Below are 12,094 nucleotides of genomic sequence, written 5' to 3'. Positions count from 1 at the left end.
CCGCATATGAGGCCGTTAAAAATTAATGTAGGTCTTATTTAACAAATTTAATTGTAATAGATTCCTGCATTCATTTTTAGAGGCCTTTTAATAAACGGATAGTTATTAATTTATTAGAATTTGATCCGTTAGAATATAAGTGAGAATATATGTATGTATGTATATAAAAAACATTTAAATAATATTATATTTATATATTAATTATATATATTATAATTCATTTTTAATTGATGAGATTCAATTCTGACACAAAATTTACTATTAATAAATCGTAAAATGACAAATTCTAAAAAATCTTGAAACCATGAATCCGCTGTAGCTACGCGTCGCGTCCGCGTGCATGGGGCGCGGTCGGCAGATCTACAAGATGGACGGTGTGCACGGAACCACGTCAGCGACAAAAAAACCGTTAGAATAGAATCCCGTTAAAGAGGAAGGCCGAGGGCCCACCGCCACCCTGCGCCGCCGGACCGCCGCGAGAAAAGGGGGCAAGAGGAAGCTTGGAGGACACTCCTTCGTATCTTCCCTGTCGATCGCGTCTTCTGAAATTTTCTCGTCTTCCGATTTAGCCTTCGATCCAAAGGGTCTTCAGTAAGCTCAGCACATCGAGCCGCTCTCTTTAGATTTTCTTCTTCTCGTTGATTTTTCACCTGGAAGTTTTTTTTCCCACCTTTCTTGAAGTGTTGTTTCCGATAATGCTTGTCGCGTTTCACTGAGGCGAATGGGAATCTAGCGGTTGGATTGTTCTGAAATATTGTTTCATTCCATGTTTCGTTTGTTGATCTCGATCGATCGCCTTTAGAAAAATTAGGGTTTGTTCTTTTCTGTCATCGTCTGTGATTTTTTTTTTTTCTGTTTGATTTTGAATTCTTCGTTAATTCCTTCATAGTCTAGGATGCAATTGGCAGACAAAAGACGCGTCTTTCCATCATCTCTGGCGATTACTAATCGATTTCTCTTCTTTTAGGGCCGCTTGAGATAAGTTTTCGCTGGATGAGCGTCAGGATTCGTGCTGCCAGTTTATTCTTAGTGAGTTGCTGCTAAAGGTGGAGTTCAGTTGCAATCTTCCTACGGTGCTGGTCTTTTCTTCCCAAGTGATTGTGTTCACGAACTAGGTACTGTGAGTTCTATGTCGGGACCACGCTACTCTGGTGTCGGACCAGCTTCCGGTGATATCAACCAGATGATCAAAAGCACGGGAAACATCTCTGGTCCTAGTGTAGGTGCAAGCTCCCTTGTCACGGATGCCAACTCAGCATTCTCCGGTGTTTCTCAGTTGCAAAGAAGCACAAGCTTCAATAACGAGTCATATATGCGGCTTCCTGCTTCTCCCATGTCTTTCTCCTCGAATATATCAGGTTCTTCTGTGATGGATGGGTGCTCTATAGTGCAGCAGAACTCTCTCCAAGAACAGGTGCAAAGGCAAGGTCTGTCCACAGCGACATCTCAGCTAATAAAGCGAGAGCCACCCAGCGCTTCAATGAATGCCCAAAAGAGAGCACGGCTTGATGGAATGCATGATGATGCCCTTCAGCAGCAGTTAATCCAACAATTGTTGCAGAGAAATGAGTCCATGCAGTCACCGCAAGGCCTGCAAAGCCAGCAGCTGCAGGCCATTTTCCAAGAGCAGAGACTTATGCAGAATCAGCATCAGCAGCTGCAGATGATGCACTCACTTTCTCAGATGCAAAGGCCTCCTATCACCCTACAGCAACAGCAGCTGCATCACCTTATGAAGCCTAATCTTCCTCCGACTAATTCTGCCAAACAACCTCTTCCTCTTAATACTGGGATATGTTTTCGCAGGCTTATGCAATATTTGTATCACCTGCGTCATCGACCAGCTGTAAGTTCATTTTTTCACATGCACATTGCATTAATTTCACTATGTCTGCCCTTACACATTTTTTAGCATATTATGAAATGACCTAAGAATGACACCTATTGTAGGATAACTCTATATTATACTGGAGGAAATTTGTGACTGAGTACTTTGCACCACGGGCTAGAAAAAGGTGGTGTTTATCCTTGTGTGATAACACGGGCAACCACACATTTGGTGTTTTCCCGCAGTTGGCTGTGGTAATCATTTTATTATGTTCGATGTTTCTTCAGCTCAATGCATGTTGTTTGATATATTGTTGATGATTAACATCCTGTTTGTTGAATTGCATTTCAATTAGTCTATGCATGATGCTTATGAGGAAGGTTACAATTTCACTGCTTCATTCCCATGCATGGTTGAAACCACATCAGTATTGCAGTAAGATTTTGGCAATTTCAATAATTTAGCATAGGTTGGGATTGTAAGCAGACATAAGTGTCTTCTAGTTGTTTTAATGGCTTTCAAGTTAAGCCTGAGGATAGGGATTGCAATTTTTGTACCTATAAATTCATACATTAGGAAACTCACCCTTTATCCTCCACTTTATGCTACCTACGGTTCAATATTAGTATATGTGAGTCTAAAAGCTTCCTTTGTAGTATACACTCAATTTTATGGTTATAATTCAATGAACTATTTTTGATACATCTTCCTCCATAGTTATTTATGCATCTTAACCTTGTAGGAGGCTTTTGATACATGTACCCCATAGCATATTAATTCTATATTGCTAGTATTTTTAATTTTTCATATTATGATGAACGTTCATCTCTAGTTAAAAGAAATTCTTTCTTTGCAATTGAGATGATTGAGATACTTTGTCATGCTCCTTAAGAAATATTCTAGTCGTCCCTGGGCTATGGTGTCGCGGTAGGACATCCAGGTTGCCACCCAGGCATCCGCGGTTCGATCCCCAGCTATGACGTATTTGTAGGAATTTTTCCTCCAAATAGGGGGCGCAACTAAAGGATGCTGGACTTTTGGGCTTCTAAGCTGACCATCGCGTGCACTTCCTGATTTATCTTGGTGGCCGGTGGGAAACATCCATGGGACTGGCCGGTCATCCCTAGGGATAGTCAATAAGGCTAACTGGGATTATCATTTTTTTTAAAAAATATTCTAGTCTAATTAACACCTGTAGTTTATTTGTGATAACTAAATAAATGTTGCTTGTGCATATTTGGCTTCTGCAGGATGGATGGCAGTGTGATGTTTGTGGTTCTAAATCTGGAAAAGGATTTGGTTAGTAGTCCTCTATTGTTATTAGTTAGGATAAATTTTCTTTGTTAAATGCTATTATCTATGATATGTTAATTTGTAATTGAAGTTCATATTCATTTTAATTGGGAAAAACTTATATTGGATTATTTCTCAAAAAAATTACGAAACTGTGTTTTTTTTTTTATGTTCGATAAGAGGACATTAAATTGTATATTTTCATGCCTAGGAATCATAAGAAAAAAAAGTGAGAATTTGGGTTGAATGAGTGGACAATTTTCTCCTTACATAGTAGGTATTGTATTAATAATTTGGCATGAAATGGAACTCACTGAAACTTAAAAACATTGACTAAACCTGGTACTTATTTGAATTTGGCACGAAATGAGTGGACAATTTTCTCCTTACACAGCAGGTTTCTATCAAATTTTCGTATTACCTGTCAAGCGTGAATACCATGTTTTTACTCTCATTGGAGATAGTTATTATACAATTTTATTGTTTGGAATTATCAATCTTAGCTTCTGTTTGACATCATTTCTTTATAAGGATTTGATCAATTTATCCACCATGATGACACGCTAATTATGTTAATGATAAACAGGATTTTCTTATACTGTGCTTTAGAAGTCATGTTGGGTTTTTGTCTTAAAAATCTTGCTCCTACTTGAGCATCACGAGCACACATTCATATGCATTGTCTCTCGAATATTTTGTGCTGCTTTGTCATGAGTTCCTCGAGGGCCTAGTAAAGTCTTGATTCAAAAGTCGACAATGTAGTGGCATTTTTTTTGCACATCTAACTAGATTGATCCCGTGATTGATTGGACATTCACACATTCACCTTTATTGTATATCAGGCAGAGGCATGATATCATTCTATATGTTATTTTCATACTTCAAATTTCAAACCAGTAAACAATGCAATGCAATTCCTAGAATTGCTCTTGGTCCTTGTTAGTGTATACAAATTTACTTATCTGAAGTTGATTTTCAGAAAATGTATAACAATCTTTCAACTTTTTTTTTTTTACAAATATGTTATCTATTTGGTAATATTTTTGTACATATTTTTGAGGATGCCTATCTCTAAGTTTTTTTTATAGATTTTTCCAAGTTCATATACTCTGGCTTGCTAAGTTACTTCCAAATATACGCTTCGTGTTCTTTGACAGAGGCCACTTTTGAAGTACTTCCTCGCCTTTTTCAAATTAAATGCGACCATGGTGTTGTGGACGAAAATCTATTTCTTGACATGCCACATGAGTGCCGGCTATCTTCAGGAATTATGGTATTGAAGTATGAAAGAGCTGTTCATGAAAATATTTTTGAACATCTACGTACTGTACATGAGGGACAACTACAGATAATATTTACACCAGAACTGAAGGTTTTATATTAAATGAACTTGAGAGAGTGCCTATTTCATACTACATTCACTTTTCACTTTGAGTTATACCTTATTTGTTTATCCTTCAGATTCTATCCTGGGAGTTTTGTGCACGACGGCATGAAGAGTTTATTCCTCGTAGATTGGTAGCACCTCAGGTATTTGGTCTATTTTTGAAGAATTTTTTTTCCCCAAGAAGTATCTAAATATGCCTAGAGAAGATAAGACCAGAGGCCCTATTTATTGTTTGCATGGCAGGGAAAAAGGGATAATATTTAAATGAGGGGGAAAATGTAAGGAGAAAAAAATCTCTCCTAACACTCAGATAAATGGGAAATAGGGGAGAGAAGAAATCAATAAAAGTTGTTTAGTTGGCACATGCCAATCATTCAAGCTATTGTTCAGCAAATGGAGGGAGGCAAGCATTCTTTCACAAACACTTGATTTTGACTATTTGGAGAGTAAGAAAGAAAGAAGAGAGAAAAACTGTGCGATTATCTTCTCTATTTTCCCCCTCCATTCTCTCTCTAGGAAAGCAGGAAAAGAACCACTAGACCTAACTTTCTCTTCTACCGATTTGTTGATTTTCTTCCCATGTAAATAGGCCCTAATGAAAGGATGCTATTTATGTCTTAATGCTTGACTTCAGTAGGATTTCTCCAAGTTATGTTTTCACTGCCCCAAACTTATAGAGCACAATTTCAGATTATTGTCATCAGATTTAGCTATATGTAACAAGATAATGCAACTACTTATATGAACATATTGGAGATGTTTTATTTTGTGGTAGCTGAGATCGTGTTGGGCTAACTGACAGTATCCTCATTTTGGTCATGATCAGTCTTGAAAACCGTACCCAATCTTGTCCCATTTTTCTCTCAATGCTTTCATACTCATTTAATCCATCTTGTTTGCTAAGGGCTGTTTTGGTATTTCCACCCTGTCTATTTGGTTTTGGTCTTCGTTTGATGAAATATTCACTTTAGGTTAACTATTGGGTTGTTTAATGGTTCTTTCTATTGTTAGCTTAATCACTGGCAGATGGATGCTGTGGCTTCTCTTCCATTTTTTCTGCAACAGTTTTGACCGCTCACATTCCAAACCCAACTGCATGCTCAGCTTCTCTCTACATCTGTTGTCTCACATTTTATTGGATGATTCTCTTCAACATTATGTATGTTCCTGCAGCTCGCTCTCTTATTCTGTGGGCATGTTCAGATGGTTACTAGCTACACTTATTTGGCTTTGATTAGTCTTTTGTATAACTCTTGTCAAAATGACTACTATTTATTTGGTCTATCTGATATTCCCTGATTTATTCTATCTATATATCTCACACACCATTAGAAATCTAGGTTCAATGTATCATTGGGGTATACATAAACACCTAGTATTGGAGGGGTCATGCAAAAGTGATCTCTTGCATGTGAAGAAAACAATAAAAGGGACTTGCAGGAAATATGACATTCATGAGCAAAAAATACCTAAATTGTCTTAATTTTTCAAAGATATTTCGTTTATGGGATTTCCACTTATTCTTGTATTTGAATTATTAATCTTAGATTTTAATCAGGTGCTTAAATGAAATAATTTGTTCAGGTTAATCAAGTTCTGCAAGTTGCTCAAAAATATCGAACAGCTGTAACTGAAAATAGTAGTACTGAAATTTCACATCAAGATTTACAGTCCAGCTGCAATATGTAAGCCAAAATTTTCATGCATGAAGTTATTCTGGGCCTTGTGCTAAAATTCTGTGTTTGACCAGCCAGCATTAAATGGATATTCAAATAATGATATCTATGATTAATGATGAGAAACCTCTATACTAATTAATTAGAGTTAATTGTCTAATGATCGTATTATTCCTGGTTCTAGCCTAGATATTTATGGACATTAGTCCTAGACTGAACCGCTATGGATGGGTTTGAACGGTATTGACATGCTAGTTTTAACCAAAATTGTGTTAGTGCCAGGGAGAATAAGACCAATGCTACTGAAATTAACCCACCATGCTACTTGATGCTGACAAGAGTCTCTATCCAAATAGGACACTACGATAACTACTGATACTATAAATTTTCACTCCAATGCTTATATGATTAATTAGGACATCAGTTGAATCTTGAAACAAGACTTTTTGTTCGCTAGAAATGAATCTCTAGTCAATTAATCAGGCATTAGTTGACTGAATAATCATTCACCAAAATAGAACCCTTTTGTTTGTGACAAGGAATCAACTTCTTGGTTGATTCAACATATTAGTCAAATGCGTGTGATCACTAGTCGACTAAGCCATTAACTTTGACACATAAACATCTGGTTCTTGGTTGAATTTTTGCCTAAGAGATCTATCCAATGCCCCAAATACATGTAACTTATAGTCTCTCACAACTCGCACACTAAGTGATCTTAATTCTAGGACTTGTGAACCTAACAACAATGTGAACCTAATATAAACCATATGGTCGAATTTGACCACTTAGGGTATGATTGCACCAACAATGATATCTAGTGGCAACAAAGTTATGCCTCAAATGCATGTCAAGAAGATAGGTTTCACATGCACTTGATTTACTTCCTTGCCGGTTGTGTCCATCATATTTTCTGCTTTTGCATTGTTTCTATTGCTTTCTATAGGGTTGCGGTGCTGTTCAGATATTAGTTTCTAGTGATGCAATACATCTCTATCACCAGCTATTAGAAAATAGTAACACAAAAATAATTTACATATCTCCAAAGCAACAAAGATGAAGAACAAAGAAGAGAAAGACACAAAAAACAGGGGCTAAAGTTGAAGAAGAATCAATGTTTATGCACTTAAAAGTGTTCCTGTACTCACAGTCACACAAATCAATTTCAGTTGTGTACTTGTCAATCCATTAAAAATGTTAAGTAAGCCATCAGTACACTTTTGATACACCATGAACCACACAACAGATGCTTTATGCTGCCCTTTATAGAGTGAAAAGTCTACCTCATGCAAATAGAACTAATCCATATTTGTTTATTTAGGATTGACTTGCAACTAGTGAAAGATCTGGAATCACCAAGGCATATACACTTGGTTGGAATTTGCTAGGTTAGTTCGATAAAATATATACCCAACTCAGCAGGTTTTAAAAAGCCACTGCTTTACTGCAAGGCTTTTCATAAATCACCTCAGTGTGGGATTGTTGCTCTGGAAGCTTGTGATCTTGGCATGGTCTAATTGCCCCTCGCACACCTGGTGAGCTGACATCAGGTTGCATAGTGCATCAATCAGTTCCCCTCAACAACTTTCCTCTCGTGTTGAACTATGAAATTATAAGTTGTCCTCAATCCCATGTTAATTGCCTTGTTTGTTCAGTTTGTTTGTTAGAATTGTACTTTTTTTTTAGCTTGGGAGGTGGAACTATTCAAGTTCATAATATTCAGGTGCTAGGTGGCTGCTGATAATCCTCTTTTCTTGTTGCCTTTTCTTTTTTTCTCCATTGAGTACATTTTTTCCTGAGTTCCTATGAAATTAATGAATTGATTGTGGTAATTACTTGTTATGGTCCACTGTTCTTTCATTGTGTGATGACTCCATTGTATTCTGCTTATGCTAAAACAAATCTGTCAACATGTCCGTGTCACCCAATCCTCTTATTCTCATTATAAAACGCAAGTCTTAAGGTACATGTTGTGGTTGGCATACACCATTTTTGTATGTGACTGTAGGATTTACTTCTTGTAAGATATCTTGAATGAAAATTTAAATTTGAAGACCATTGTCTACTGAACCAAAGCAGCACTTGAATCCATAAACAATTAAATAGATTGTCTGAGGTTAATAGGTTTGAGTACTTGAAACTGAATAGAACAGTTGTATGAATGAAATGAGAGAGAAGGTTACTATTATAAAGATGCAAAGGGGCAAATGTCAACCGTCGGCTAAATGTTTGTTTTAAGTATTTTTTAAAGTTCATATCCAATGATTAAAGAAACCATTAGGTTATGCATACGGATCCATGCCAGATAATATGTGGTTCTTGAAAGACCATAATGCTGGGTCTTGTCATTTTAGACAGTGAAATCCCAGTTCAGGTGCCTTTGGCTGAGTGGAACACAGATCAACATAGAAGAAGTTGCTTTCTCAAGAAGTTTGATTTCTACATCAAGCAGAGAGCTTGATGCTCAATATGTGATGTCAAATGATTACTGTTCATTAATATTCTCTTTAAATCATTTAGTCAGATTATCATCTATGCATTTTGATTTATCTTAATTATTTTCTTGGTAAGCTATCTTGTCTGGTTATGAAAGCTGCATTTTGTATATGACACTTATGACAAAAGCATCTTTGATTAATCTTGTTATGATATTTCTGATTTATGAAAGTATAATTACCAGTCTAGATGTGTTCCACCGAGACATTTAATTTGGCATGAATATAGGTTTCTCAAAAGTCATGTGGTTAAGCTTACAAATACTCTATGAGAAGATTATGACGCACAATCATATTAAACTCAACAGAAGCTTGGTAATGACAAATTTAGGTCTATGCTAATGAATAAAGGAACCCCCCTTCAGTGTGCTCGATTGACATGTTCAGTACCATTTATGAGTCTAATACCTGGGTGCTGTTTCTGTCTGTATGATAAAAGTGTCATCACCATGCATATCGCATTACATGCTTTTCTTATTTGCCTGACATTTCTAGGCCTTGGTTTATGGTTTTCTTAGGTTTGCAGCAGCCGGTAGACAGCTAGCGAGAAATTTGGATTCACAATCAGTAAATGACTTGGGATTCTCAAAAAGATTTGTCCGGTGCTTGCAGGCAATTCATGATTCAATTTTTTCCATTCATTATATGTAAGCAACTTCATGTTGCATGTCTTTGTAAATGGTGATTGTTCACTTGCTTTTTCAGATAGCTGAAGTTGTTTGTAGCATGAAGGACCTGATTGATTTTAGCCAGGAGCAGAAGGTTGGAGCAATTGGTACGCGTTATTTGCACGATTACATTGTTAACTGCACACTGAGCTATTATTCTTTTCTATTGATCATATATTATGTTCTAATTACTGCCCGATACACTCATGGTCGAAACTTTCTTGAACTTTGGTAGCATTATATAATGACCCAGATTTTATCTCAATTTAAAAGCAGTATTTGAAGATCTGAATCATATAATGATACCAACGGGTGGTTTTGAACATTGTGGCTAATGTATAATTTGTCGAAAGGATTGGAATAGAAAAAGTTTCTATTACAGTTTCTATAGCCGATGGTAGAGTATTTATGTATTTATTTATTTTGTAGAGAGTTTGAAGAACTATCCAAGACATGCTGCCACGAAGCTCCTGAAAGTGGAGCCAGGGATGCTGATGAGTGCTCATTGTTTGATAGGCGAACAGTCTCTGGATAAGGTCGTAAGCAACCATCCAGGCCTAAGCGGTTACATAAACAAAAATCTCACAGCCGGCCAAGTTTTAACCAACAGCCAGCAGAACGTTCATGCATCGAACAATTACCAGAGTTTGCTGAGGAATCCTTCTAATTTAAATCAAAGTATGTTCTATCAGGATGCTTTGAGTTCGCCTAGAGGTTCCAAACACACACAGCCCACATCGATCCAGGGTTCTGCCTCGGCTTCTCTGACCGATGCATCTGTAAATAAGTTACCTGGACAACAGCCACGGCCATTTGATTCACAGACCCTGCAGATAAACCAACACTTACCGCAGCATGTGCTTCAGCAGATGCTGCATGAATTGAGGAACAAGAGGACTGAACAGCAATCCTTCAGTTCTCCGAATGGCAGCAATTCACTCCGGATGGGCGCTGAAGGAACCAGAATTGGAATAGAGGTGCAAAATATGTCGAATAACAACCTCCCTGGTAACATTAACTCGGCAGCTCAAAGCAGAAGCAACAATTTCAAATCCACTGCCTCTGCTAACAACCCTTCAATCGGCAGCACTAGTACTAACATGAGATCGGACTTGTCTGAGAATTTGGATCTGCAAGAATTCGAAGTACCGTTCAAGAATTCTTGGCGGACGACATACTTGTTGGGGAATCCGGGCGACGACAACTATGGTTGGAATGTGGAAGTTGTGAAAAATGAAAAAACATCATGACAATTCTGAAGTGAAGCTTGATATCTACGTATGCAATATCTTTTCTTATTTATGAAAGGGAATCTAATCTTTTAATGAAGTTACGGAAGTTTATTTTATTTCCTGCTCAAGAAGTTATTTCATCTCAATTTTTTTTAAATTATTGTTCAACATTTTGGTATAGAAATGATATGTTAGGCGATGCTTCGTGCGCGACCGTAAGTGACATGTAGACGTGGCGTTGCCAGCGCGATTTCTTTATAAAAAATTATTTTTTTATTTTCTTTTTCCTTCTCTCTTCTATTCAAATCAGCGGCGAGAGAAATTTTTTAAATTTTAAAATTCTCACTGCTATCTCTCTTGCTCTCGTCTCTTCCTTCGTTGTTGTCTTCCTTCGCAGAGTGCTCTTGTCGGGAAAGTAAAAGCAAAGGCGTCGCAAGTTATTTGGACAACTTATAGTCGCATGCTTGTTCTCGAGCTAGCTAGAAGCTTGAGAAATTGCCACTCAACACAACCTACGCTGGTTTGCTTACCACCCCTCTCCATTCTCGATCGTAAGCTTTCTCCATTCCATTGTCAAGTCTTCAACTTTGTACAATAATATATCCTATAACGTACAAGCACTAGCTTCTATTTTACTAGCTTTTGCTTATATGATTTGTAGGGAACTGCCCAATCATCAATTTCCACATTTCATAACCAATGGTAGTTCGTTTCATTTTAATTTGTAATTCCCAACCATGATCCTAATATATATTATAAGGATTTATGATACAACGTACAAGGTCGACACCTGCTACAACGCCTGCAGCCACTTCCCACATATATTCTCTTTATTGGACGTATAGCTGCTACAACGTTATAGCAGCTGCTTGGAATGTTAACTGCTACAACATTGTAGTAGCTACTTGGATGTTAACTGCTACAACGATGTAGTAGCTACTTCGACGGCTAACTGCTACAACGTTGTAGCAACTACTTGGAATGTTAACAGCTGCAATTGTGTAGCAGCTACTTCGACAGCTAGTTATTACAACATTGTAGTAACTACTTCGACAGGCAACTGCGACAATAGTGTAGCAGTTACTTCGACGGCTAGCTGCTACAACATTGTAGCAGCTACTTGGAATGTTAACTAATATAATGGTGTAGTATCTACTTCGACGACTAGCTGCTACAATGTTGTTGCAGCTATTGGTGCGATTAGCACTAATGGTCTAATTCAGATTTTGATGAATGACAAAGTAAGTTAAGTTAGTTTTGTTGTAATCTAACACTTTGACTGAGTGTGCAGGAGAAATCCAGCTAGGTTGACAGGCCGACTGGATAGTTGGTGCGAAGCCCAGCTAGGTTGACGGACCGACCGGATAGCTGACAAGAAGTCTAGATAGGTCGACGGGCTGACCGGATATTTGGCACGAAGTCCAGCTAGGTCGACGGGCTGACCGGATAGCTGGCACGAGGCCTAGCTAGGTCGACGGGCTGACCAGATAGCTGGCACGAAGTTCAGACTGGTCA

General features: G+C 37.6%; 1 protein-coding gene across 2 annotated transcripts; it reads left to right on the top strand.

The window, feature by feature from the left end:
• Positions 1-445: 445 nt before the first annotated feature.
• LOC121984540 (probable transcriptional regulator SLK2) lies at positions 446-10,695 on the top strand. Of its 2 annotated transcripts, none has more exons than XM_042537514.1 (10): positions 446-591; positions 968-1,846; positions 1,951-2,082; positions 3,079-3,127; positions 4,279-4,493; positions 4,583-4,651; positions 6,093-6,193; positions 9,198-9,291; positions 9,385-9,454; positions 9,777-10,695. In XM_042537514.1, exons 2-10 carry the CDS (start codon positions 1,130-1,132, stop codon positions 10,595-10,597), a joined length of 2,268 nt encoding a protein of 755 aa, XP_042393448.1. In that variant the 5' UTR covers positions 446-591; positions 968-1,129; the 3' UTR covers positions 10,598-10,695. The 2 variants fall into 2 exon arrangements, with proteins under 2 accessions (XP_042393448.1, XP_042393449.1); XM_042537515.1 differs by lacking the exon at positions 446-591 and adding an exon at positions 606-812.
• The last annotated feature ends 1,399 nt before the right edge of the window (positions 10,696-12,094 follow it).

This window comes from Zingiber officinale, chromosome 5B (genome assembly GCF_018446385.1).
Source record: "Zingiber officinale cultivar Zhangliang chromosome 5B, Zo_v1.1, whole genome shotgun sequence".
Lineage (NCBI taxonomy): Eukaryota > Viridiplantae > Streptophyta > Magnoliopsida > Zingiberales > Zingiberaceae > Zingiber > Zingiber officinale.
The sequence above is the reverse complement of the archived record's forward strand: the minus strand, read 5'-3'. Positions and strand labels throughout refer to the sequence as shown.

What these genes read in the sequence shown, in the direction of transcription:
- LOC121984540 (XM_042537514.1), top strand. Translation starts at nt 1,130, where the DNA reads ATGTCGGGACCACGCTACTCTGGTGTCGGACCAGCTTCCGGTGATATC. An exon ending in TTTTCCCGCAGTTGGCTGTG is followed by an intron (nt 2,083 to 3,078) that starts GTAATCATTTTA and finishes TGGCTTCTGCAG; the next exon opens with GATGGATGGCAGTGTGATGT. An exon ending in TTACAGTCCAGCTGCAATAT is followed by an intron (nt 6,194 to 9,197) that starts GTAAGCCAAAAT and finishes TGGTTTTCTTAG; the next exon opens with GTTTGCAGCAGCCGGTAGAC.